Source organism: Periplaneta americana, chromosome 5, assembly GCF_040183065.1.
Source record: "Periplaneta americana isolate PAMFEO1 chromosome 5, P.americana_PAMFEO1_priV1, whole genome shotgun sequence".
Classification (NCBI taxonomy): domain Eukaryota; kingdom Metazoa; phylum Arthropoda; class Insecta; order Blattodea; family Blattidae; genus Periplaneta; species Periplaneta americana.
Window position 1 is genome coordinate 89,846,262 of NC_091121.1, and position 21,840 is coordinate 89,868,101.

The 21,840-nt window shown below is 33.6% G+C and overlaps 1 protein-coding gene across 1 annotated transcript in view; it reads left to right on the forward strand.

The window, feature by feature from the left end:
• The window catches only part of LOC138699963 (UNC93-like protein), a 58,706-nt gene extending 39,090 nt beyond the window's left edge, over positions 1-19,616 (forward strand). Inside the window, exons 6-7 of the mRNA XM_069826201.1 lie at positions 5,255-5,522; positions 18,575-19,616. Of these exons, the coding sequence (XP_069682302.1) occupies positions 5,255-5,522; positions 18,575-18,813 (507 nt within the window). The 3' untranslated portion in view covers positions 18,814-19,616. The remainder of the gene's footprint in view (positions 1-5,254; positions 5,523-18,574) is intronic.
• The last annotated feature ends 2,224 nt before the right edge of the window (positions 19,617-21,840 follow it).

Consider the following 21,840-nt stretch of genomic DNA (forward strand, 5'->3'; position numbering starts at 1 on the left):
GGTCCTTTACAAAACCCCAAAGAAAAAAATGCGGTGATCTTGTAGGCCACTGGAGATAAGCTCTTGTCATCGGGGGCATGGCGACCAATGCAGTGGTCAGTGACATCATTCAACCAATCTCGTACAAGGTGATCCCAATGTGGAGATGCGCCATCTTGTTGCCAAATGAAGTTATTTGATTCATCCTGCAGTTGAGGAAAAAGCCATTCGTGGAGCATATCCAGATACGTAATTCCAGTTGCAAAATGGTTACGCCATCGAAGGATGTTGTCTGCATTTGGATGATCACGATTAAACTGCCGTGGTTGAAATGTTATAACCAGTTTACAACTCTCAAACTTCAAAACGCAAAATGCTTTCTCTTTGTTATTATTACTGCCAAGAAACAAAACTAAGGAAAGCTATTTGCGCATGCATACAACTAAAACCGTCTTCTTTCCTCTTTCATTTTAGCCTACAAACAACTTTCTACGCCTCATCTGAGTGATAATATAACGACTATAAACTGCTATATTCTTTTAAGGACACGGTGTATATTATCTTGAGCTAAATATGCATAAATTACTCACGGGAATAATAATGAAATATGCCCGGTCTCCTAGACCGATCTTTCTGTAAGTGTGATTTTATTGTATCTTTCGGGCTATGGGTTAAAAAATAAAAATAGGGTTGTTTAAAATGTGTTTCAATATTTCATAGGTGTTTAAAATGTAATTTATATTTTATAATTTTTAGACCCAAATGACAGGTTAGCAGAATATTAATGTGTTTTAAGTCTTACAATATTATAGCTTTAATTTAAATGATTCGTCGATATCTTTGTGAAACCACATCACTTTTATACTTAACGAATATTTAACATTTTACATAAGTTCTCGGGAAGCCTTTAAATTACTTTCATTATGGTTTCCGAGCTCGAACGTCGTTGTTAATGATAGATTCTCGGATAAAAGAATTCAATGTTTGTGAGAAAATACAGGCGGAGTCCTAAATCATGCTAACTTTGTGGCATACAAAACAAAATATGGTGCTAGACATACCAATGACTCAAATAGGCCAGTATATTATTCTCCTATAATTCATACCTTCAATTGCAAATGGCACTGTCAACTAGCCATCTAGTAGTGTCCTCTGGGAATAGTAAAATCAATGCGAAAATGTTTTAGGATATCTATGGCAGATACTGTTAGACTCGCGATCTCATAGATCTTTATGGATGTGTATAGCGAGTAAATAATAATCGGAAACACGTATCAAGGGGAAATAAATATTTAATAAAGAAACAAATAATTTAAATTTGGAAATAAAACATGCAAATGGACAGTTAGGATATTACAGATACCAGATACTGAATTAATATTTTGTATGTCCCTAGATGTATGAGAGTCCACCGCTGTGGAGTAACGGTTAGCGCGACTGACCGTTAAACCAGCGGGCGGGTTTAAATCCTGGTTGGAACAAATTACTTGTTTGAGGTTTTTCCGGGGGTTTCCCTAAAGCCATTAGCAGCAAATGTTGGGTAACTTTCGGCGCTGGACCCTAGACTCACCTCGCTAGCATTATCAGCCTCATCTCATTCAAACGCTAGATAAAACCATAGGAGTTTATAAAGCGATGTAAAATAACCAACTAAAACAAACCTATATGAAGTGAATTTAATGCCCTGCCACAATTTCATGTTTTGTTCACCATAAATTAAGTGTAAAGCAAAATATAAATATCGGTTTAATAATAGCCTCTATACCTCTGATTAAGATTCTGGCTGATATGTACAGTACATTTATTATCAGCAGGACATATCTCACTTGACGATAAGTGTAAGAGGAAGCTCAGTTTGTTTGTATACATCTCAAGTTTGATTAGTTTAATATGTAGCTAGTCAGCGATGTATGCTATGGAGAGGTAAAGGAAATGGTCACCCTGTTCCACTATCTCCTGGCTTAGTAGCCTCACAAGTGGTGCCTTCTTGCTATTACTTGTGAGGTTCAGACCTGTCTCCGGATAGTTGATAAACAACAACATAAATATATAATTCACTTATTACTATTATGATGATGATGATGATGATGATTATTATTATTATTATTATTATTATTATTATTATTATTATTATTATTATTATTATTATTATTATTATTATTATTGGAAATTTCTCCTTTGAAGAGTGGAAAAATTCAAATACCTCGGAGCAACAGTAACAAATATAAATGATACTCGGGAGGAAATTAAACACAATAAATATGGGAAATGTCTATTATTATTCGGTTGAGAAACGTTTATCATCCAGTTTGTTGTCAAAAAATCTTAACGTTAGAATTTATAAAACAGTTATATTACTGGTTGTTCTTCATGGTTGTGAAACTTGGACTCTCACTTTGAGAGAGGAACATAGGTTAAGGGTGTTTGAGAATAAGGTGTTTAGGAAAATATTTGGGGCTAAGAGAGATGAAGTTACAGGAGAATGGAGAAAGTTACACAACACAGAACTGCACGCATTGTATTCTTCACCTGACATAATTAGGAACATTAAATCCAGACGTTTGAGATCAGGCAGGGCTTGTAGCGCGTATGGGCGAATCCAGAAATGCATATAGAGTGTTAGTTGGGAGGCCGGAGGGAAAAAGACCTTTAGGGAGGCCGAGACGTAGATGGGAAGATAATATTAAAATGGATTTGAGGGAGGTGGGATATGATGATAGGGAATGGATTAATTTTGCTCAGGATAGAGACCAATGGCTGGCTTATGTGAGGGCGGCAATGATCTCCGGTTTCCTTAAAAGTCAGTAAGTAAGTATTAATATTATTACTATTATTATTATTATTATTATTATTATTATTATTATTATTATTATTATTATTAATACGCAGTGGATTTAATGGAAGACTAATATAATATTAATTATAATATTTGAGATGATATTTAGTTGAAGGAAATTATGGATGGTAAAATGTAGCGAGTCCATGGCTGTGGAGTAACGGTTAGCACGTCTGATAGTGAAACGGGCGGGCCCTGGTTCAAATCCTAGTTGGGACAAGTTTCCTGGTTGTGGTTTTTTTTCCGGAGTTTTTTCCTTAACAAATTGAAGCAGAATTGCTGAGTAACTTTCGGAGTTGAACCTTGGACTCATTTCGCCATAATTAATTTACATAATTATCATCATCGTGCAGCTTCAGGCTGCAGTGCAAGATTTCGGATCATTCCTCCGTACAAGGAATAAAATAAGATGTAGCGAAATAATTAATACAATTAATATTTTAACTTACTGTTAACTCGAAATCAGTAGAATCGACAACCTACAACATGAAAGTTGCACTGTTTTCCAATTTCAGTGAAGACCTCTTGTAGCAATATGATTATCAATTAAATGAAACTCATGGCTACGTTATACCACCACACGAGAAGACATACTTATTTCGATTTTTCGCCCCATCTTCACATCATCCCTTCAGTTTGGGAACTAAATGTTGAACCTATCAAGTAGAATAAAAATGGTTTGCAAAGTTTCATTGCCTGGTGTATGGTACCGTTAAATTTTCTCTTTTGTGTTGAATTATGCAGAATTATTTCACGGACTCTTAGTCTGAAGTACCGCTAAAATTCTTCTTCTTTGTACATACAGACGAAAGCAATGTTCCCAAGGCATGGTTAGCTGTTAACTGCAGGCAAAAGTACTTAGTCTCATCACACATAAATAAGAGATAGTCAAATGATTGAAGTAAGTGTCAAGTACAGTATTTCCACGAAAAATTGGTTACCATTTGCTGTTAAAATAAAGGCAATTTAAAAATACACTGTTTTTCGTGTTTATTGCACAAATTACAACTTTCGCAAGAAAACGTTGAAGTTCGCGAAAATTCGAGTGAAAAATATTCTAATAGATATATTACATTAAACACTAAACGTGTACATATCTTTAACTATAACTAAAAATCATTTTCCGTATTTATCACTAACACAAAAAAACACGGCTCTGACCGTTTTCTAAATTCTTAATTACGTTTTATTTAATGACGCTCACAACTGCCGAGGTTATATCAGCGTCGCCGGTGTGTTGGAATTTTATTCCGCAGAATTTCTTTTACATGTCAGCAAATCTACTGACTGGCTCTCTTAAACGCCATCGACTGGACCGAAATCGAACCGCAACCTCGGGCACAGAAAGCCAGCCTCTACCGACTGCGCCACCCAGGACGACTAGCTCTGACCATCAAGGACGAATGGAAAATAAATGGCATTTTAAAAGAGTTCGTGAGAGTGCCCCTATATATAGGATGATTCACGAGGATATACCGTCACTTACGGAGCTTATTTCCGAAGACATTCTGAGCAAAAAATGTCATATAGACATGTGTCCTATTCTCAATATTTTCAGAGTTACATTAATTTGAAGTTGTTTGTAAAATACCTTTATTATTTAGTTTTAAGGGCAAAAGAATATTACAAATATAGAATGAATTATTAAGGAGTATCATTTCTTTAATTAGCTAGTTATCTGAAGCAAAAAATGTGTTGTGAATTCCATAGTTGCTTCGTACAGAATTTTTTTTCAATTTTTAACTACAAAATTACATTTCCTTGCGCATTTATCACACAACTGTTACAAATCACATCACTCTTGTAAATTCTTCAAGACTGTACTTTAGGATACATAATTAAACTGTAAAGAATCAAGTTCCTGAAGTCGTATGATTTGTAATAATTTTTGTGATAAGTGCGTAAGAATAATGTAGTTTTTAGTTAAAAATTGAAAAACAAAATCTGTACAAAGCAATTAACAACACATTTTTAGCTTCAGAACATTAGCCAGTTAAAGAAATGATACTTCTGAATAGATCATGCTCTATCTGTAATATTCTTTTACCCTTAAAACTAAAGAATAAAGGTAATTTACTAACAATTTCAAATTAGTGTAACTCTGAAAATATTGAGATTAGGACACATGTTTGTATGATATTTTTGCTCGGAATGTCTTCGGAAATAAGATCCATAAGTGACAGTAAATCCTCGTGAACCATCCTGTATAACAGATTCTGACAAAACTTCATCTACTGTAAATATATCTTGTCGCTTCGAGTTTTAGCCTAAAAGTTTGACGTACTTGCGAATTTTTTAACATTTCTAATAGCTATTTTGCTTACGTTATTCTCCTTCACTTAAAATTATTAAAAATTCTTATATTTGACTCCAGAAATGTCAGTGCTATAGTATGAGTCTAGCGTTGCAAGTTCAACTTCGTGCTGTATTTCTTTCCAGGCGTATGTGTCGTGCGCGTGGGGACTTGGCGATATTGGGTACGTGATGGTCGCTCATGGGGTGTCCAACGCCGCCTTCTCCTTGCTGATCGGCTGGCTAGTGAAGCATACGGGACGCCTCCTAGCGATGCTGCTCGCCTTTGTGGTCCACGTGTGTGTCATCATCACCCTGCAAGTGTGGGCCCCGGATCCTTCCCAGCCGACTGTGTTCTTCGTGCTCGCCGTACTCTGGGGATTCTGCGACGCCATTTGGGTCGTACAAATAATTTGTAAGTAATGTCTGTGTACCGGCCTTTTAAGTAATAAGTATTTGGTGATGGTAACGTTATACGTCAGGGTTGCCAAAGTCAGTACTACAAATAAGACGTAATAGCATTCGTAACACAGGAGAAATTTAAGGAATAATGTAACTCTGAGCGCAAACAAATGACAATCATAGCCCTTGTCGTGATCATGGTACACAAATAACGTGGAATGAATGAATGGGAGGAGGGAAAATGGGAGCAGAAACTTTAAAAAGTACGCGAAAACGCGTCCTTGCAAGGGAGTTCGGGCTGAGAAAAACTGAACATGTAAGCTCCAAGCCTGTTGACCACTTGTCTCACTCAGTTTCGCTGTTCCACTGAAGGAACTCTACAAAATTTTGAAGGAAAAAATACAGAAAGTGGACTTAACCTAATAGCTACCATATAAAGAGGGAAGAATACCGGCCTTTTGAGTAATATATATCTTGTTACGGTGAATTCATACGCTATGGTTGTCAAGAGTAAATGCTACAAATAATCGGTGGTAGAATTCGTAGCACAGGAGAAATTTAGGGAACAATATGGCTCTGCGCGCGAACAAATTACGATCAAGTTCTTGTCTTGACCTAGACAAATAACATAGAATGATCTCCAATTCAGTTCATACTTTAAAGATACTATTGAAGCGATGTGAAAGCCCAGATCACGTATAATAAATTGATCCATTTTATCGGCTTTGAAGGAAAAAATTTTTATCAGTTTCTCTATGCTGCAATCTAGCGACAGTAGAAGAAGTCATGTTATAACTCCCATTTGAATTGCATGGAGCAACTGTACTTCCATCTAGCGTTCGTTACTAATCGACAGTAGCGATCCTGATGGTTGTTCTCTTCTACATGTTACTGTTTTTAACATGGGGATGACCAATCTGTTATATATGTGAACAGGAGTTACAGACAAGCTAATGGGGTCAAAAATCGGAACATGTTAGCGCGAAAGGTATTACAGGTATCCATTATGCAAACAATATTGTTGTAGTATTTTTCATATTGCTTCGCAAAGGCGTAATGGTTTATCAATTAAAATGAAGCGTTTAACCACAATATACATATCACATACGCCTTTTTTAATTTGACGTATATATACGAATATAATTGTGAAACATTAAACCGAAAATCATTGACAAGACACTCTCTCTGTTACACCGATCTGTTCACATCAATGGACTCTCTTTAAAATAATTATTCAAACGTAACATGTTTGCCAACATCTAATCATTGACAAACTGAACAAATGTGAATTTAAAAGTCATATTGAGGTTTATATTTCAGATAAGTTGAAAATATATAATAAGGAATTGTTTTTAATTTCAGTCAGCAACTTATCGATTAATACAGACAATAATTTCTGTTTTTAAGTTTCACATCATTTTATTCACAAATACTTTCGATTTTAAAAAAATCATCATCAGGTGGCGATACTATTGAACATAGGTGAAGTACAAAAATATATAAATATACACACATTATTAATAAAATTGTTTAAAACCAACATGACATAAAATTTATTTCCAAAGCATTTCTATATAATGAAACATTTCATAAAAATTTCAAGCTAAAAGTCATTCAAAGTGATAAACACTCTATTTACATCTCTTGATGTGAACCTTAAAAACATAAATTATTCTCTTATTAATCGATAAGTTGCTGACTGAAATTAAAAACAATTTCTCATTGTTTATTATGAACGAATGTGGCTAATACAGCTACTTCGTCACCGGCTGAAATTGTAAATCTTCCGTACAAAAAGAAGACTTTATAGTTCAGTAATAATATCAGTGTTGTAAAACTGAAAAGAAAAACCTTTATGAATGGGTGTTCATAATATCAGTTTTAAATTGTCAGATTGGCAACACTTACAGTAAAAGCAATTTTTTCCTGTGATTCCCATCGGAACATAGCTACCACACTCCGACCCAATGCGGAATATTGAGGATCGTGTGAGATGGATGATACAACTTCCATCATAAAAAAAAACAATTTACTAAAATGTTAATCGATCTTTATTTTAAATAACACAAAATGGCAATTTATTCGAAATATATTGTAACGCTATTTTTACCTTACAATATTCTTCTTCGTAGTATTATTATTATTATTATTATTATTATTATTATTATTATTATTATTATTATTATTATTATTATTATTATTATTATGCCTAATTCTTTCGAACTTTGATGATTATAATTTCTGTAATAATTCTTTTAGGTACAAACAAGATTTCTGTAGAGGACTTGCTGAACCAAGCACGTAAATTACGCAACCATAATGTAGTGCGAATACCAATACTGCGTTTCGTCATAACTATCTTATGATACATGATATATGATATTTATTGTCAATGAACCTACATCTTAATCATCTATTTCTGTATGCTTGTCACATCATAGCTTATACGTATTTACTTTATTATGTAATTTTATTTATATTCATAACCTAATATTATCTACCTCACATTAACACCGTGCTAAATTCTTTTCTGCCTATCATTATTTATTAACTACCCTATTATCTCACTACAATAGACCTTCTGATAATACAGTCATGATATTTAATAACTAAGTACTGATTCTCCTAATTTCCCCTGCCCGTATTATCGTCCCTTCATTCATATCAGTTCACCATATCTCCACTCTATATACTTTTATTACACCACCACAAAATTTATGTTATGTAAAGTATTTCACTTTCATTCTTTGTCTCATAATTTCGCTGAATGATGTTATCATATACACCATCATTAAGCCGACAAAACATTGTAACCTGAGACCAGTCTCCATAGGAACTTTGTGCTTCCACCTGCTTTCATGCATATATAGCCCACAATCACCCCTACTCACTTTTATTGTATCATTCTCTTTATTTTATTTACTATTCGGTCTCTCGTTTGATATTGTCAAACTAACTAATTAGTCTAATCTTCATTATTTTACAATTTTCATCTGTTACATGTATGATGTAGCCTACATAATGTAAAATAATAAATGAAAATGTACAGAGAGGATCTCACAAAAAATGATTATTTCAGAGAAATTGTGTTCATACTGTATCAGGTATATCTAATTTTACGTTCAATTGAAAAGATTCTTCTGGGAAGAAATTTATTGCTTAAAGAAGTCGTTTACGGAATGCTTTTGAAAATTACACGATAATAGAGTAAAAGTCCTTAATATATGTATAACTTATACGAATAATTAAGATGATCCTATAAATCATGCAAAAGTAACAAAATAAAAATATTTCATATTTTGTTTATAAATATAGTTTACTTCTCTTTAATTCGTGAAAGTATACTGGCATTAATCTGTTCTCATAATAAATAAATTGGAAGTGAAACAGTAGTGTAGGCCTATGGTTGATAATTATAATTACTCACTTCCCACACGCCATTACCAGAAGTATGCCATCTCTACAGTCCGTAATTAGACATTCTTGTACTCGTCCCGTTTCAATTCAAAGCACTTCTATGGTCCTTCCTAGGAATATATGGAGTAACTTCGCGCATATGGGGGCGGAATCTATCTGTGCCGGAGAGTATTGCGGACAGCATCAGCTTGAGTCCGCTAAGGGGTAAGATGCTCGTGGTAGGAAAGGTAGAGTTCAGATAGAAATTATCCCCTCCTACAAGCGATTACTCGCATGGTTCAAACAATACCTCCCCCAGAACAGTCATTGGCCCTAGCCCTCCCACATACCACTTGCGCAGATGTCTTGTTTCGACTTTCTACTTCACAGATTTCTGGGAGAACCATAGTTATTCAACAAATATATAATTTAGTTAGATTTATATTTTTCAAGAATAATGATTTTTAACTCCATTTTGAATCTTGCGTACACCACTTTTAACACTTGAATATAATTAATTGATGAACTAGTGGACTTACTAGTGTTAAATATGTAATATTTTCCGGCTTACAGCTGTTTCAGTGCATCACGCACCATCATCAGAGCCTACTAGATCGCGGCGTCATCTCGAACTTCTCTGCCTGTGAGGAGGGTGTGTTTTATTGTTGGAATGTGTTGGATTGTGTAGTCTAATAGTGTGTGTGTACTGAAATTGATCTGTGTGTTGAGGATTTGATCGGGGTGTGTTTTAGTGTGTCTGTATATTTCGTATTGTTCTAGTGTGTTGAGTTTTTGGTTCTTGGGTTGTGTGTGTAGGATTTCCATGTCCGTATTTATGTTATTGTATGTATGGTTGGCATTGGTTATGTGATCGGCGTATGTAGATGTATTGTGTCCTCTGGTTATAGCTTTAATGTGTTCTTTGTAGCGAGTTTGGAATGATCTGCCTGTCTGGCCTATGTAGAACTTGTCGCAACTATTACATGTGAGTTTGTATACACCTGTGTGGTCGTATTTATTTGTTTGTGTTTTTTGTGTGTTGAGATGTCTTTGTAGTGTGTTTTCTGTTCTGTATGTTATGTTGTATTTCTGTTTTCTGAATGAAGATACGATCTTATGTGTGCTTTTGTTTTCATATGTTAGTGTGATGTATTTCTTGTGTTCTTGTGTTTGTGTTTGTGTTTTGTGTATTCATTTGTTTGTTAAGTTTTTGTTTTGTCTTCCTTATGATGTTGTCTATTATGTTTGGATTGTATCTTGTGCTATGAATTTGATTGTGTTCACTTCTTCATTGTAGTGTTGTTGGCTCATGGGTATGTTGAGTAATCTGTGTACCATTGTCCTGAATGCAGCATGTTTGTGTTGTATGGGGTGGTTAGATGTGTTGTGTATGTGTGTGGTGGTGGTGGTTGGTTTTCTGTATATTTTGAAGGTGTGTTTGTTGTCGATTTTTGTTATGGTGATGTCTAGGAAATTTATGGAGTTGTTGTTTTCAAGTTCTAGTGTGTATTGAAGTATTGGGTGTAATTTGTTTATGTACTGGTGTAGTTTGTGTATTTGTCTTTTGTTTCCTTTGTATAGTATGAGTATGTCGTCTACATATCTGTGCCAGTATATTATGTTGTCTGCATACTTGTTGTGTTCATTGTTGAGTATTTATGTTTGTTCTATGTTGTGTAAAAATATCACTGCTAGTATGCTGGATATGGGTGATCCCATTGGCAATCCTTCTGTTTGGGTATAGTATTTGTTGTGTGTGAAATAGTTTTGCTTTGTTATGATGTCTGTGATTTCGATGATTTCTTCGATGTACTCTTGTGGTGTGTTGTTATCTGTGAGCATTTGTTTTAGTATCTGTAATGTGTCCTGTATTGGTATATTGGTGTATAAGTTGGTGATATCGAATGATGCTAGTGTTGCACTGTGTGGTATGTGTTGTTGTTTTGTTTTGTTTTGTTGACGAGGTCTATAGTGTTCTTTATTGTTGTTTGTTCTCTGAATTTTATGTTCTTTCTGATGATTTTGTCCATGTGTGTGGCTAGTTTGTGTGCTGGTGCCTGTCTGTAGTTGATTATGGGTCATATTTAACACGAGTAAGTCCACTAGTTCATCAATTAATGATTTTTAACTTTTTACACATCTTAAATTCCGATTTTCATAAATATAAAGTAATAAAGTTAAGTCGCACGGGAACTGTGAAAAATCCTAAAGTCTCCTACAACCGAATATTAAAATGGCAGCCTGGATGTAAGCGTAATAGGTCACTGTGGTGGCTATACGACAAGGGTTCACCTTCCATTCAATGCGATGTTAATAATAATAATAATAATAATAATAATAATAATAATAATAATAAAAATACTTACAAATAAGTTTCAGGGAACCCGGAGGTTCATTGCCGCCCTCACATAACTCCACCATCTGTCCATACACTGAGTAAGATTAATCCAGTCCCTACCATCATATTCCAACTCCATCAAATCCATTTTAATATTATCCTCCCATCTACTCCTCGGTCTGCCCAGAGGTTTTCTACCGTCATGTCTCCCAACCAATACTCTTTATGCATTTCTGGATTCACACATACGTGCTACATGCCCTGCCCATCCCAAACGTCTGGATGTAATATTCCTAATTATTTTAGGTGAAGAATACAATGCGTGCAGTTCTGCGTTGTGTAACTTTCTCCAGTCTCCTGTAACTTCATCCCACTTAGCCCCAAATATTTTCCTAAGCAACTTATAGGACATTCGATATTAAGATTTTTGGTAGTGCCATTGCTACCAAGTAGTCATTTTAGAGACAAATATTTATGTCGTTACATGTGTCATTATATATAGAGTCCTCTGAAGTAAGTATTTAGGCATTATTTTCGACAATTATTTAAAATGGAACCAATATATTAATTACCTTTGTAATAAATTAGGTAAAATAATATATTATTTTGTTTTATTGAGGAATTACTTGTCAATAAGTTTATTACGCACAATATACTTAACTTTATTTCAATCGGTAATTATGTGTGGAATTATAAAATGGGGTAGCTTATTTAAGTCTAGTTTTAATCCACTTTATTTATTACAGAAGAAAATAATTAAAATATGTCTTCATAAACCTATTGATTTTCCATCTCAAAATGATTGTTTTTAGACTTTAATGTTCTTAAAATAAGACAAATTTATTATATTGTTTTAATAAATTTCATACATAATAATCGAAATAATTTTGAATTGTATTCTCATAGTTATGAAACGAAATGTATGAATTCTTTAAGATTGTTTGAACCAAAATGCAACACTGCTACAGTATTTAATCATAGTAGTAATTTAGGCCCAAGAATATATAACAAATTTATATTTGAATATCCTAATCTTGTCAGTTCTAATAGTTCTAATATTAAACTTAAAAAGATATGTATGGATTTTGTACAAATTGAAAAATTTTAAATTTAAGTTTATATATTCTTATTTCGTAGTAGACATAAGACAAATTGTATTATATACTTCTTAATTTCAATTCAGGAATCCGCCCCTGAGCACGAGTTCTACTCTTTCAGGGGCGAGCTAAAGTTTTTCTGTTTATATTATATTTCATGTTACAGTTACTAGCAAAATAAATAAATAAAATAAGTAAATAAATAAATAAATAAATAAGTAAATAAATAAACAAATAAATAAATAAATGAATAAATAAATAAATAAATAAATGACACATATAACAACATATTTTCTTTTCATATTTCTCATAGTAGTTGAACTTCTGCTTACATGCTTTAATTATGTTACATAATAAGAACTAAATACAAGAAGGAATTTTCCTAATGTAACAGCATCTGGCCCAGCAGAAACAGTTTTAACTTAAAATGGTATATGAGACTAGACTCTGCATTAAGTATACAGTAGTACAAAGCTTATGGTAAGGTTAAACAAATGTCGCAATCTTTATTCATACACTTTAGATCTAAGTTCAGAGTATGTGACACTTGGAGATTTCTCACCGCTGAAACGAAAGTGTGTCAGTGGATCCGTTCTTGAACCTCCTAAATCCAATTCACATCTCCGACTCTTGTCACCTAAGCCGGATCATTTCGCTCCGCTGCATGCGACGCTCGGCGTGAATCTCAAAAGCAGGCCAGGATCGCACTCAGCTGTCCTACTACTTAGCATTGTCACAAATGCGCTGCTTATAACGGATAAGAAATTCATCAGTCAATTATCTCACGTCTGCTCTCAAAAGCAACAGATTTACACTAAGAATTTCATTGCATTCGGTTTTTATATGAAAATGAAGGTTATTCATGGATAATGAAGTGATAATATTAAAATAATGGAGAGATGGAGGAATGCAAATGACAGGGGAATCCATGTACTTAGGGAAAACCTTCCGAACTGTCACTTTATCCACCAAGATTCTCATTTACTTATCAAGCAATAGAATCCCGGTTATTTAATAAATAAATAAATGAAAAAAATAAATAAATAGATAAATGGGCATTTATTGAGCAATAACAGTAATAATAATAATAATAATAATAATAATAATAATAATATTAATACATTTATTTATTTACTTACTTTATTTATTTATATACTTTATTTATTTATTTATTTATTTATTTATTTATTTATTTATTTATTTATTTATTTATTTATTTATTTATTTATTTATTTAATCTGAGAGGACTAAGGCCATAAGGTCTTCTCTTCCATCCTACCATATACCATACACTGACAAAAGCAATACAAAATAAATTAAATCCTTATAGAGGGTAAAAAGGTCAAAGAACACTATAAAGCACTTATTAAACTAATACAAGGGAGAGAAACATAGTTAAAATAACAATAATATCAATCATGATGATTATGATAATATAATAATAATAATAATAATAATAATAATAATAATAATAATAATAATAATAATAATAATAAATACAGAGTTACAATATTTATTATACGTATGTTATGGGTTAAGCCGTAGTTGCGCAACCTGATAGGTGTTTAAGAAGCAATTTCGTGAGCTAGAATGTGATTCTTTTATTTAAATTTTAATTTAAAAATGCAAATTCAGTGTCTCTAAATTTACTAACCAAATTATTACGATTTGTGCAGAAGTTTTCAGTGATAACTTAACCAGGAAAACGAGAAAAAAAATAATTGTTCTTCGCAGTCTTCAATATTATACTTCCAGTTTCCAATCCAACCTTGAAGTATGTGCTTCAATAAGAAAAGCTCTCTGTTGCACAGAAAAAGCAACCATGTCTTCTAAACACACTTTACCACTCTATGTTACGTCGGCAACAGACACAGAGCAATTGAATGTTGTGCCTTCAGACTGCGCACAGCACAGAGAGACGGTTACCTCGGTTTATAAGCACGTGCCTGCATGGTATAGTCAAAAACAAGGTACAATAAAATTGTAAGGAAAAAGTTTTTGATGTCACTGTAAATTACTGGACAAAAACCTAATAAAGGAATAAGAGCAGAATTAGGCGTTGAAGAATTAAATGAGATCATTAAAAGTTATAGACAGCTTTGGAAAGTCCGCCTATCCAGAATGGACTCTACACGGCATGCAAGAGTTGTAGAAACCTATCGCCCTAAAGGACGCACACAAACTGGTCGCTCTAGACGACGATGGAAATAGCAGTTTTTGAATGGAATCGGAACGGACCAACATGGTCAAAATCCTTCAAGATGATGACGATGATGATGATGATGATGATGATCATAATAATAATAATAATAATAATAATAATAGGCTAATAATAATAATAATAATAATAATAATAATAATAATAATAATAATAATAATAAAATAATATATTTACTCGAATCAAATGCACCATCGAATCTAATACGTATCTCAATTGTTAGAAGCTTGAAATAAAAAAGACGTTTACTATCGAATGTAATGCGAAATTTAATTTTACTTTACCCATCTACCTGTCTACACTTGCCTTGACATACCACGGGCTGTAGCCACCCTATTAGCTTTACCGATACTTTTAATTGTGTCACTAGTCACAAGGGGCTCATTTTTCCTCCTTTCTTGGTTGAAATTCATATAGGATGTCTTCCTTTTCGTGACCCGGTAAATTTATTCCTCGTCGCTTTAGAAGCAAATATCGCCATACTGTGTTGCCGCCATGAGCGAAAGTTACTCTCCGCTACACCGAATTCTACTCCATCCTGCCTGGTTTTCAGCATGAAGTGTAACCTTTCGTTTGAAACTTGCTTCATACGACTTCCTTAATTTTTTTCTTCCATCTCCTGATCAAGTACCTTGAAGTTCTTTATCGATATTAACAACAATGCCTACAAAATACGGAAGCGCAAGAAGTCGGAAGGTTGAGGAACGACGAGCAACGAGGTAACCCGAACAGAGCCGAAGCACACGTAGAACCTAACCAGAACGATAAACAAAATTTTCAAGTTTGGATACGAATCTAGTGCGCCATCGATTCTAACGCGCACCCCGAACTTGGAGACTAAATTCAGCTGAAAAAGTGCGCATTAGATTCGGGTAAGTACGGTATTAATAATAGTTTCAGATTGCTACAACGACAAAGCGTAAATTGAAATTGGATTTATACCAGTTATTCATGTTCGCGAAAATGATTTAATATATTATTTTCGTTTGTTTTACATAACATTATTGCAACATTCTTCTTTCCAAATATTGCCTCTACAGATGTTGATACATATTGTTAAAATCGTATAATTAAAGTCATAGGCAAGTGAAACTAGAAGTTTGGGGTTCTGAAGTGGAACAGTCGGCCGGTATTAAGGATTGTTTTATGTAAATTTTTATTTGTCGAACACCAGAATATACTGCAACGGCAGTTATGTCTGCAATAATGACGCATCATATGCATTAACTGAGTTTAAGAGGATATACAGTATAAGAGTATTAACAGCGTATTAAAATATAAAAACCTAATACCGGTACGTACTAAAATAAAATGTTAGGACTGTTCCAATTTTATTACAGAGCAGGTAGAATGTTAAATTATGATGAATTTCATACGTACACACCATAGCAATAGTCCTGTATGCAGTTCATATCCGAATGAGCATTATTTTATTAGAATGTCCATTCTGTTATATTACATTTTAACATTAAATTACTATAATAATTGTTACAACAACTTGTTAAAGTCGTATTGAATAAAATATTATATGCCATACGAGAGTATACATATTTCATGAACTCGTGGAAATTATCACCCTCGGATTTCGTCTCTGACAAAAAGTATTCCGATCGTGAATAAAATCCTACTTTCTAACATGAATTACTATTGTTTCTTGAATAAGTTTGGTGTAATAAAATGCATTATTATTATTATTATTATTATTATTATTATTATTATTATTATTATTTCAGGCTGGATGTGCAATGACAGAGGGGACGAAAATCCTTACATTACGCTTACTGCAACCCAGTCTTTATTGAGAAATTTGACTTGAAATCTGTCTTTTAAATCGATGATTTTGATATTTTAGCTTACGATGCAATTGCAGTTGTACACTGTCGTTCAAATATATCTTACCTAGATTTTTCTGACCGTGTAAGTCAACTTTGTAACCACGGGATAAGTCAGAACCTAGTTTGCTTTTAATAAATATAAAAACAAGAGATCTGTAAGATATACTGTTACTATTATTTACCTATAAATGCTTAATTATCTATCTATAATAATTATGTACAATTAATTATTTATATATAGGCCTATATGTATATATAAGCTTCAATTTTAAATAACCATTTATTAATAAATAAATTTAACATAAATATATTTTCATATAAGCTATAACAAATTAACAAACTTTGAAATAGTGCCGCTAGTTCTCAATAGGTGATAATTTTTAAACGAGTTAAAAAGTGTTAGGAAAAATGATTATGTAGATTAGGTATAAATTAGTCTCATAATTGACAGTATTGGCGGTTTCTGGCTAACCTAATGCATATTAAATCATTAGAGGGGAATGAAATTTTGAAGTCTATACCGTTGGTATATTTTGTACTATTGGGAACACTGACTGTCAACTTCGTCAGCTGTTCAAAGAAAGTCCGGATTTTATGTAATATGAAAATGGCGGAATATGTAGCTAAAAATGGCAAAATATGTAATAAATAAAATATATGTAGGTAACTTAAAATCCAAGCTTTATTGGATGTATTTTTGCACACTGATAAAATTTACAGATGCACATGTGATTCAAGCTCATTTAATTTAATTTTAATAATTAAATATTTTCTGTGGAATGTCTCGTCAACGGCAACCCTTACGTAGGAATCGCCAAGTTAAGCTCTAATCTTTTCCATTGTGTCAGTGTGGCAAGGAGTTCAAATAATTTTTCCGGAGTGTCGATTCGTCCATAATATTGAAGTTGCAGTATTTGCGTAGGAATGCTTGAAACTTCTTTGTCACTCCAAGTTCATGCCGCGGTATGTTTGCAGCAAACATTGTCATGCACAAATCTTTATTAAATTCACTGGTGGAAGAAGAAGGTTCCAGCACCACTTGTGTAAGAAGAACTTGGTTTTTTCGACTGAGCACGTTTTATATTTGTAACACGAAGTTCAGTTTTTAAATGCGTTTGTCACACACTTTGCACAGCACGACTTTGCCGGCACTAGTAAAGGCATCATCAATTGAAATCCACTCCTTTAACTTGGATGCGACTGGTATCATAGCAGTAGACTAGCTAGTTGTATCACCTGATGTCAAAATAAGCTTCTCAAGAAAACCGAAGGAACTACTGTTTTCTTTCAGAGCAACTGATTGGGGGTATTTGTGGAAAACGGTCATATCCACAGAGTAATTTTCACTCTTTCCTTCACGGCAGTAGCAGTACAATGACCCATCCTTCGCATTGGTATTTGTTCCTACTTTACCGTTACTTCTTAAGGGATACACAAAATGTTAGCGTGGCAAAGGAATAGCCATTGTTTTGACATAATACGTTACTATTTCCAATTATTAAATTATTTTTAGGCATTAGAGAAGAAGGGAAAGCTCTATAAACAATTTTAAAACGTATAATTCATGAGTTAAGTCAAGGGAAAATTGCTGGAAAAAATATTTATTCTTTCAAAATATGCAATACTCTTCAAAATATGTAAAATATGTAATATATGCCAAAATATTTATAATACACCAAATTATTTAAAAATATGTAACTTAAAACTTTGATATGATTCGCCAACATTGTAGTTTTTCTTATAGCTACATAATTATATAGGAACAGAATATGTAATTACATAAAATCCGAGCTCTAGTAATAACTCACAGTCTAATGTATACAGTCACGAAGCTTGAGTTTATGAGGGTATTAGGAACAATAGACTGTGCAGATACTATTTCGCATTGTCTGTAAAGAGGCGATAGTAGCGATCCTAGTGGTTAGCTACTATCTACGGATGCATATTTACTATTTATTGAGCTTCGTGACTATATATACTACACTGTGTAATAACGAAAGAAGTCACATTTACGAACAAATAATTGATCACTATCGATCAGTAGGCCTAGGGGTCAGGTTTCTTTGCACACCAGTGTACATCTAACAAGTTGATCAATGTCTCACCGTTTCGTCTGAATCTTTTGTATACCGTACGTTTGTATTTCAGAGAGTTCCTAATTAATCAGGGATATATTTTCAGCACTGTATTCCATCCTGTCGTCTGGAAACGAAGAAGCAGCGTTCAGCAATTACGATCTGTGGCTGTCGCTCGGATTCATCGTGGGGTTTAGCTACAGCGCCGTGCTATGCACTCGCATTAAGTTGCACATCCTGCTGGGACTCTTGGTTGTCGGCGTGACGTCGTATATTGTCCTCGAGTGGAAGCGATACAGCCAAAAGCGTGCAAAATCCACTGAAGATAACACCAGTGGAAAGTAGCGGTACGAACTCCACTCAGGTGCATGGCTTGCAAGTTACAAGAAATTCAGCTGTCAAAATATTCAAAAAGCATTTTTTCTTTCTAAACTCCTCCTCACGAATTAAATAGGTCGATAGCCAAACATTCTGTGGAATTATTACCAAGGTATTTTTGTGTCAGAACACACTAGAGTCACGAAATAAGTTTATTAACACGAGTTTTCAATAGGAGTTCAGTTTGACAATTATTCTAGAGGATTATGAATAGTGATAATGTGGGTTGTCAAACTTGTGTTGGGATTTAAAATATTACAGGTTTCGAAATTCTTGGTTTCATCATCCAAATTGTTTTGCTGAAGACTGGGAGAGTAGCCTATTTCGGGCGTGCGTTCTGTTATACCTTGGTACTAAAATAATATTTGTCTTGAGTGATATCGATATGACACTCATGATGGAATCCGTAGACATACGTAGTTGCGAAATGACAGGTATGACACCCGAAGACACTGCTGAGAAGTCTAAATTCTTCTCCATAAAAATAACTGTGAAAATATTTTGACATAATGTTAATTTTTAGAAAGTTTTGATTCTCGCATAAATGTAGTATTTGAAATTGATAATAAATTGAAGTCACAAACACTCTAAAATATTCACAGTGTACCTTAAGTGCTACAGGAAGTTCTATGCAAATTCAGTGGACATGTCTTCATTTACCTGTATTCCATAGAGAATTAACGTCTTTAATTATGATTTCTTTGTGTTATCCACCATGTTGTCTGTACGAAAAGGGTGCCATGTCACATTCCTCATTTTATATTTGAGGCTTCAACTAACCAGAGAGCTATACCTTGATTTTTACTAAGGTTTCATGATATCATTTCATTGTAATTTGTCTAATAGTAGGGTAAACATTGGTAATTTCGTGGCAGTGGTTATTTCGTGATACTTTTTCTTTGCTCTTTCGTGAACTAACCAATGCTGTTACGAGATTCAAATTTCCACCTAGGGATTGCATATATTGTCCGGATTCCAGAAACATACAGCTACGCTTTGTGTGACTATTGTAGCTGCTTCAGTGAGCTTTTATGTTTGGAGAGAGCAAATTAGCGTCGACTTCTCAGGCGTACACATTTGTGGATGTTTGTAATTATATTACAGGCTTATTACTAAAGGTAAGCATATGATATTTGGTACAATGATTTATTATACCTTAATGAAAGTTTAGGAAAGGTTTTTGGAATTTTAGATGCAGCTGTAATCGCCATTTAGGCTTAGCTATACTGATAGAAATCTTAGCTGTTTGAGGCGAAATTTTGTTGAGCATTAAGCGTTACATTTTATACTATTTTAAAAATTGTATTACAATACGAATTTTAGAAATCTGAAGATAAGATGTGATATCAAAAAAGAAAAGGGGGACGCAATGGGTTCAGTGTAGCTTCTGTTTGATTTGTTATCATGCTAAGTGCCAATGATAAGTGCTAGATGACATACTTGCAAGAATTGTGACAGAAGATGAAACATGCCTCCACCATTTTGGACTGGAGACAGAGGCAGGCAATGGAGTGGCATCATGCAAATTCACCAAAGAAATAGAAATTCAAAAGTGTACCTTCAGCAGGAAAAGTTATGGCTACTGTGTTTTTCGATTCAGAAGGACTCTTACTTGTGGACATCATGCCACACGGAACCACCATTAATTATGACGCGTATGTGGCAACTCTCAAGAAACTTCAAGCTCGACTGAGTCGTGTTCGACTACATCGGGAGAAGCAGGATGTTCTGCTATTGCACGACAACGCACAGCCATATGTCAGTCACAAGACCACAGACCAGATCAGAAAATTCGGATAGATAACACTGAAAAATCCGCCTTACAGTCCTGAACTGGAAATTACCATCTCTTTGGTAAACTGAAGGATCCCTTCGCGGAACGAGGTTAGAAGATGAGTCCCTTGTGCACGCTACTAAAGAGTGGCTCAGACGTGTTGGTCCAGATTTTTACCTCGCTGGTCTACAGGTCCTCGTCCCTAGGTTACGTAAGGCAGTTGAAAGGGAAGGGGTTATGTGGGAAAATGACGTTTTGTTCCTAAAGGATGTATCTACATTCTGTGAAAATAGCAAAGCTATAGGATAAAAATATAATTTTTAAACAAATTTTATACATTACTTTTGGAGTTACCCTAATAATATAGGATATAGTACAGTCCGTAATAAAAGTATTCACCCTTTCAGGGCAAAAAGATCCCTTTTCAGTTTCAATTTTTACTTTGATTTCATTCTTATTATGTGTTGATATGTATTTCTATGTTTTCTTACTATGAATATTAGACGGAATTACTATGTTTGAAGTCTTGTAACAATAAATGAGAATTTCATTTGACTTTAATGAATTTTTCCACAATTCTTCTACCTCTCACGAAATTATCAATGCAATATCACGAAATTACCAAGGTTATCACGAAATAACCAACCTTTTAGCTTAAGTTGTAAAAGTGATTTTGGCACTTGTTCAAGAACGTGTCCAATCTCTTATGTCCCCAGATTTGTACAGCAAATTATCGTCTTTTAGATGAAAAAATCGGAATAAGGATATATTTACACGTTTGCATTTTAAATTAATTTTCATGAAATTATCACGAAATTACCCATGTTTACCCTATTTCATTGTACTAAAATTATAGCAGAAGGAAGTTTTGAATTATTATTATAATGAACAGATAGCTTCTACCTTTTTTTCATACTTCTTGAAAACTTTTGATTGAAGTCTGTGTGATGCCTTAATGTATAAGTTCGAATTGAATTATCAGTGTATCTGATAAGCTTTTATAATTATCGCCAGATTAATTCTAGTCAACAGATTGAATATATTCATGGAAAGATATTAAATACTTTTTGCTAAATATTACACTTGCATAATCGAAGATGAAGTGTGTTAATTATTGTCTAAAATATAATTTTGAAAGAAAAAGAAAAATAATTAAAATTAGAAATCTGAAATTTTTTTTTATATTGAATATTATAAACATTTAGTTTATAAGAGTAAAT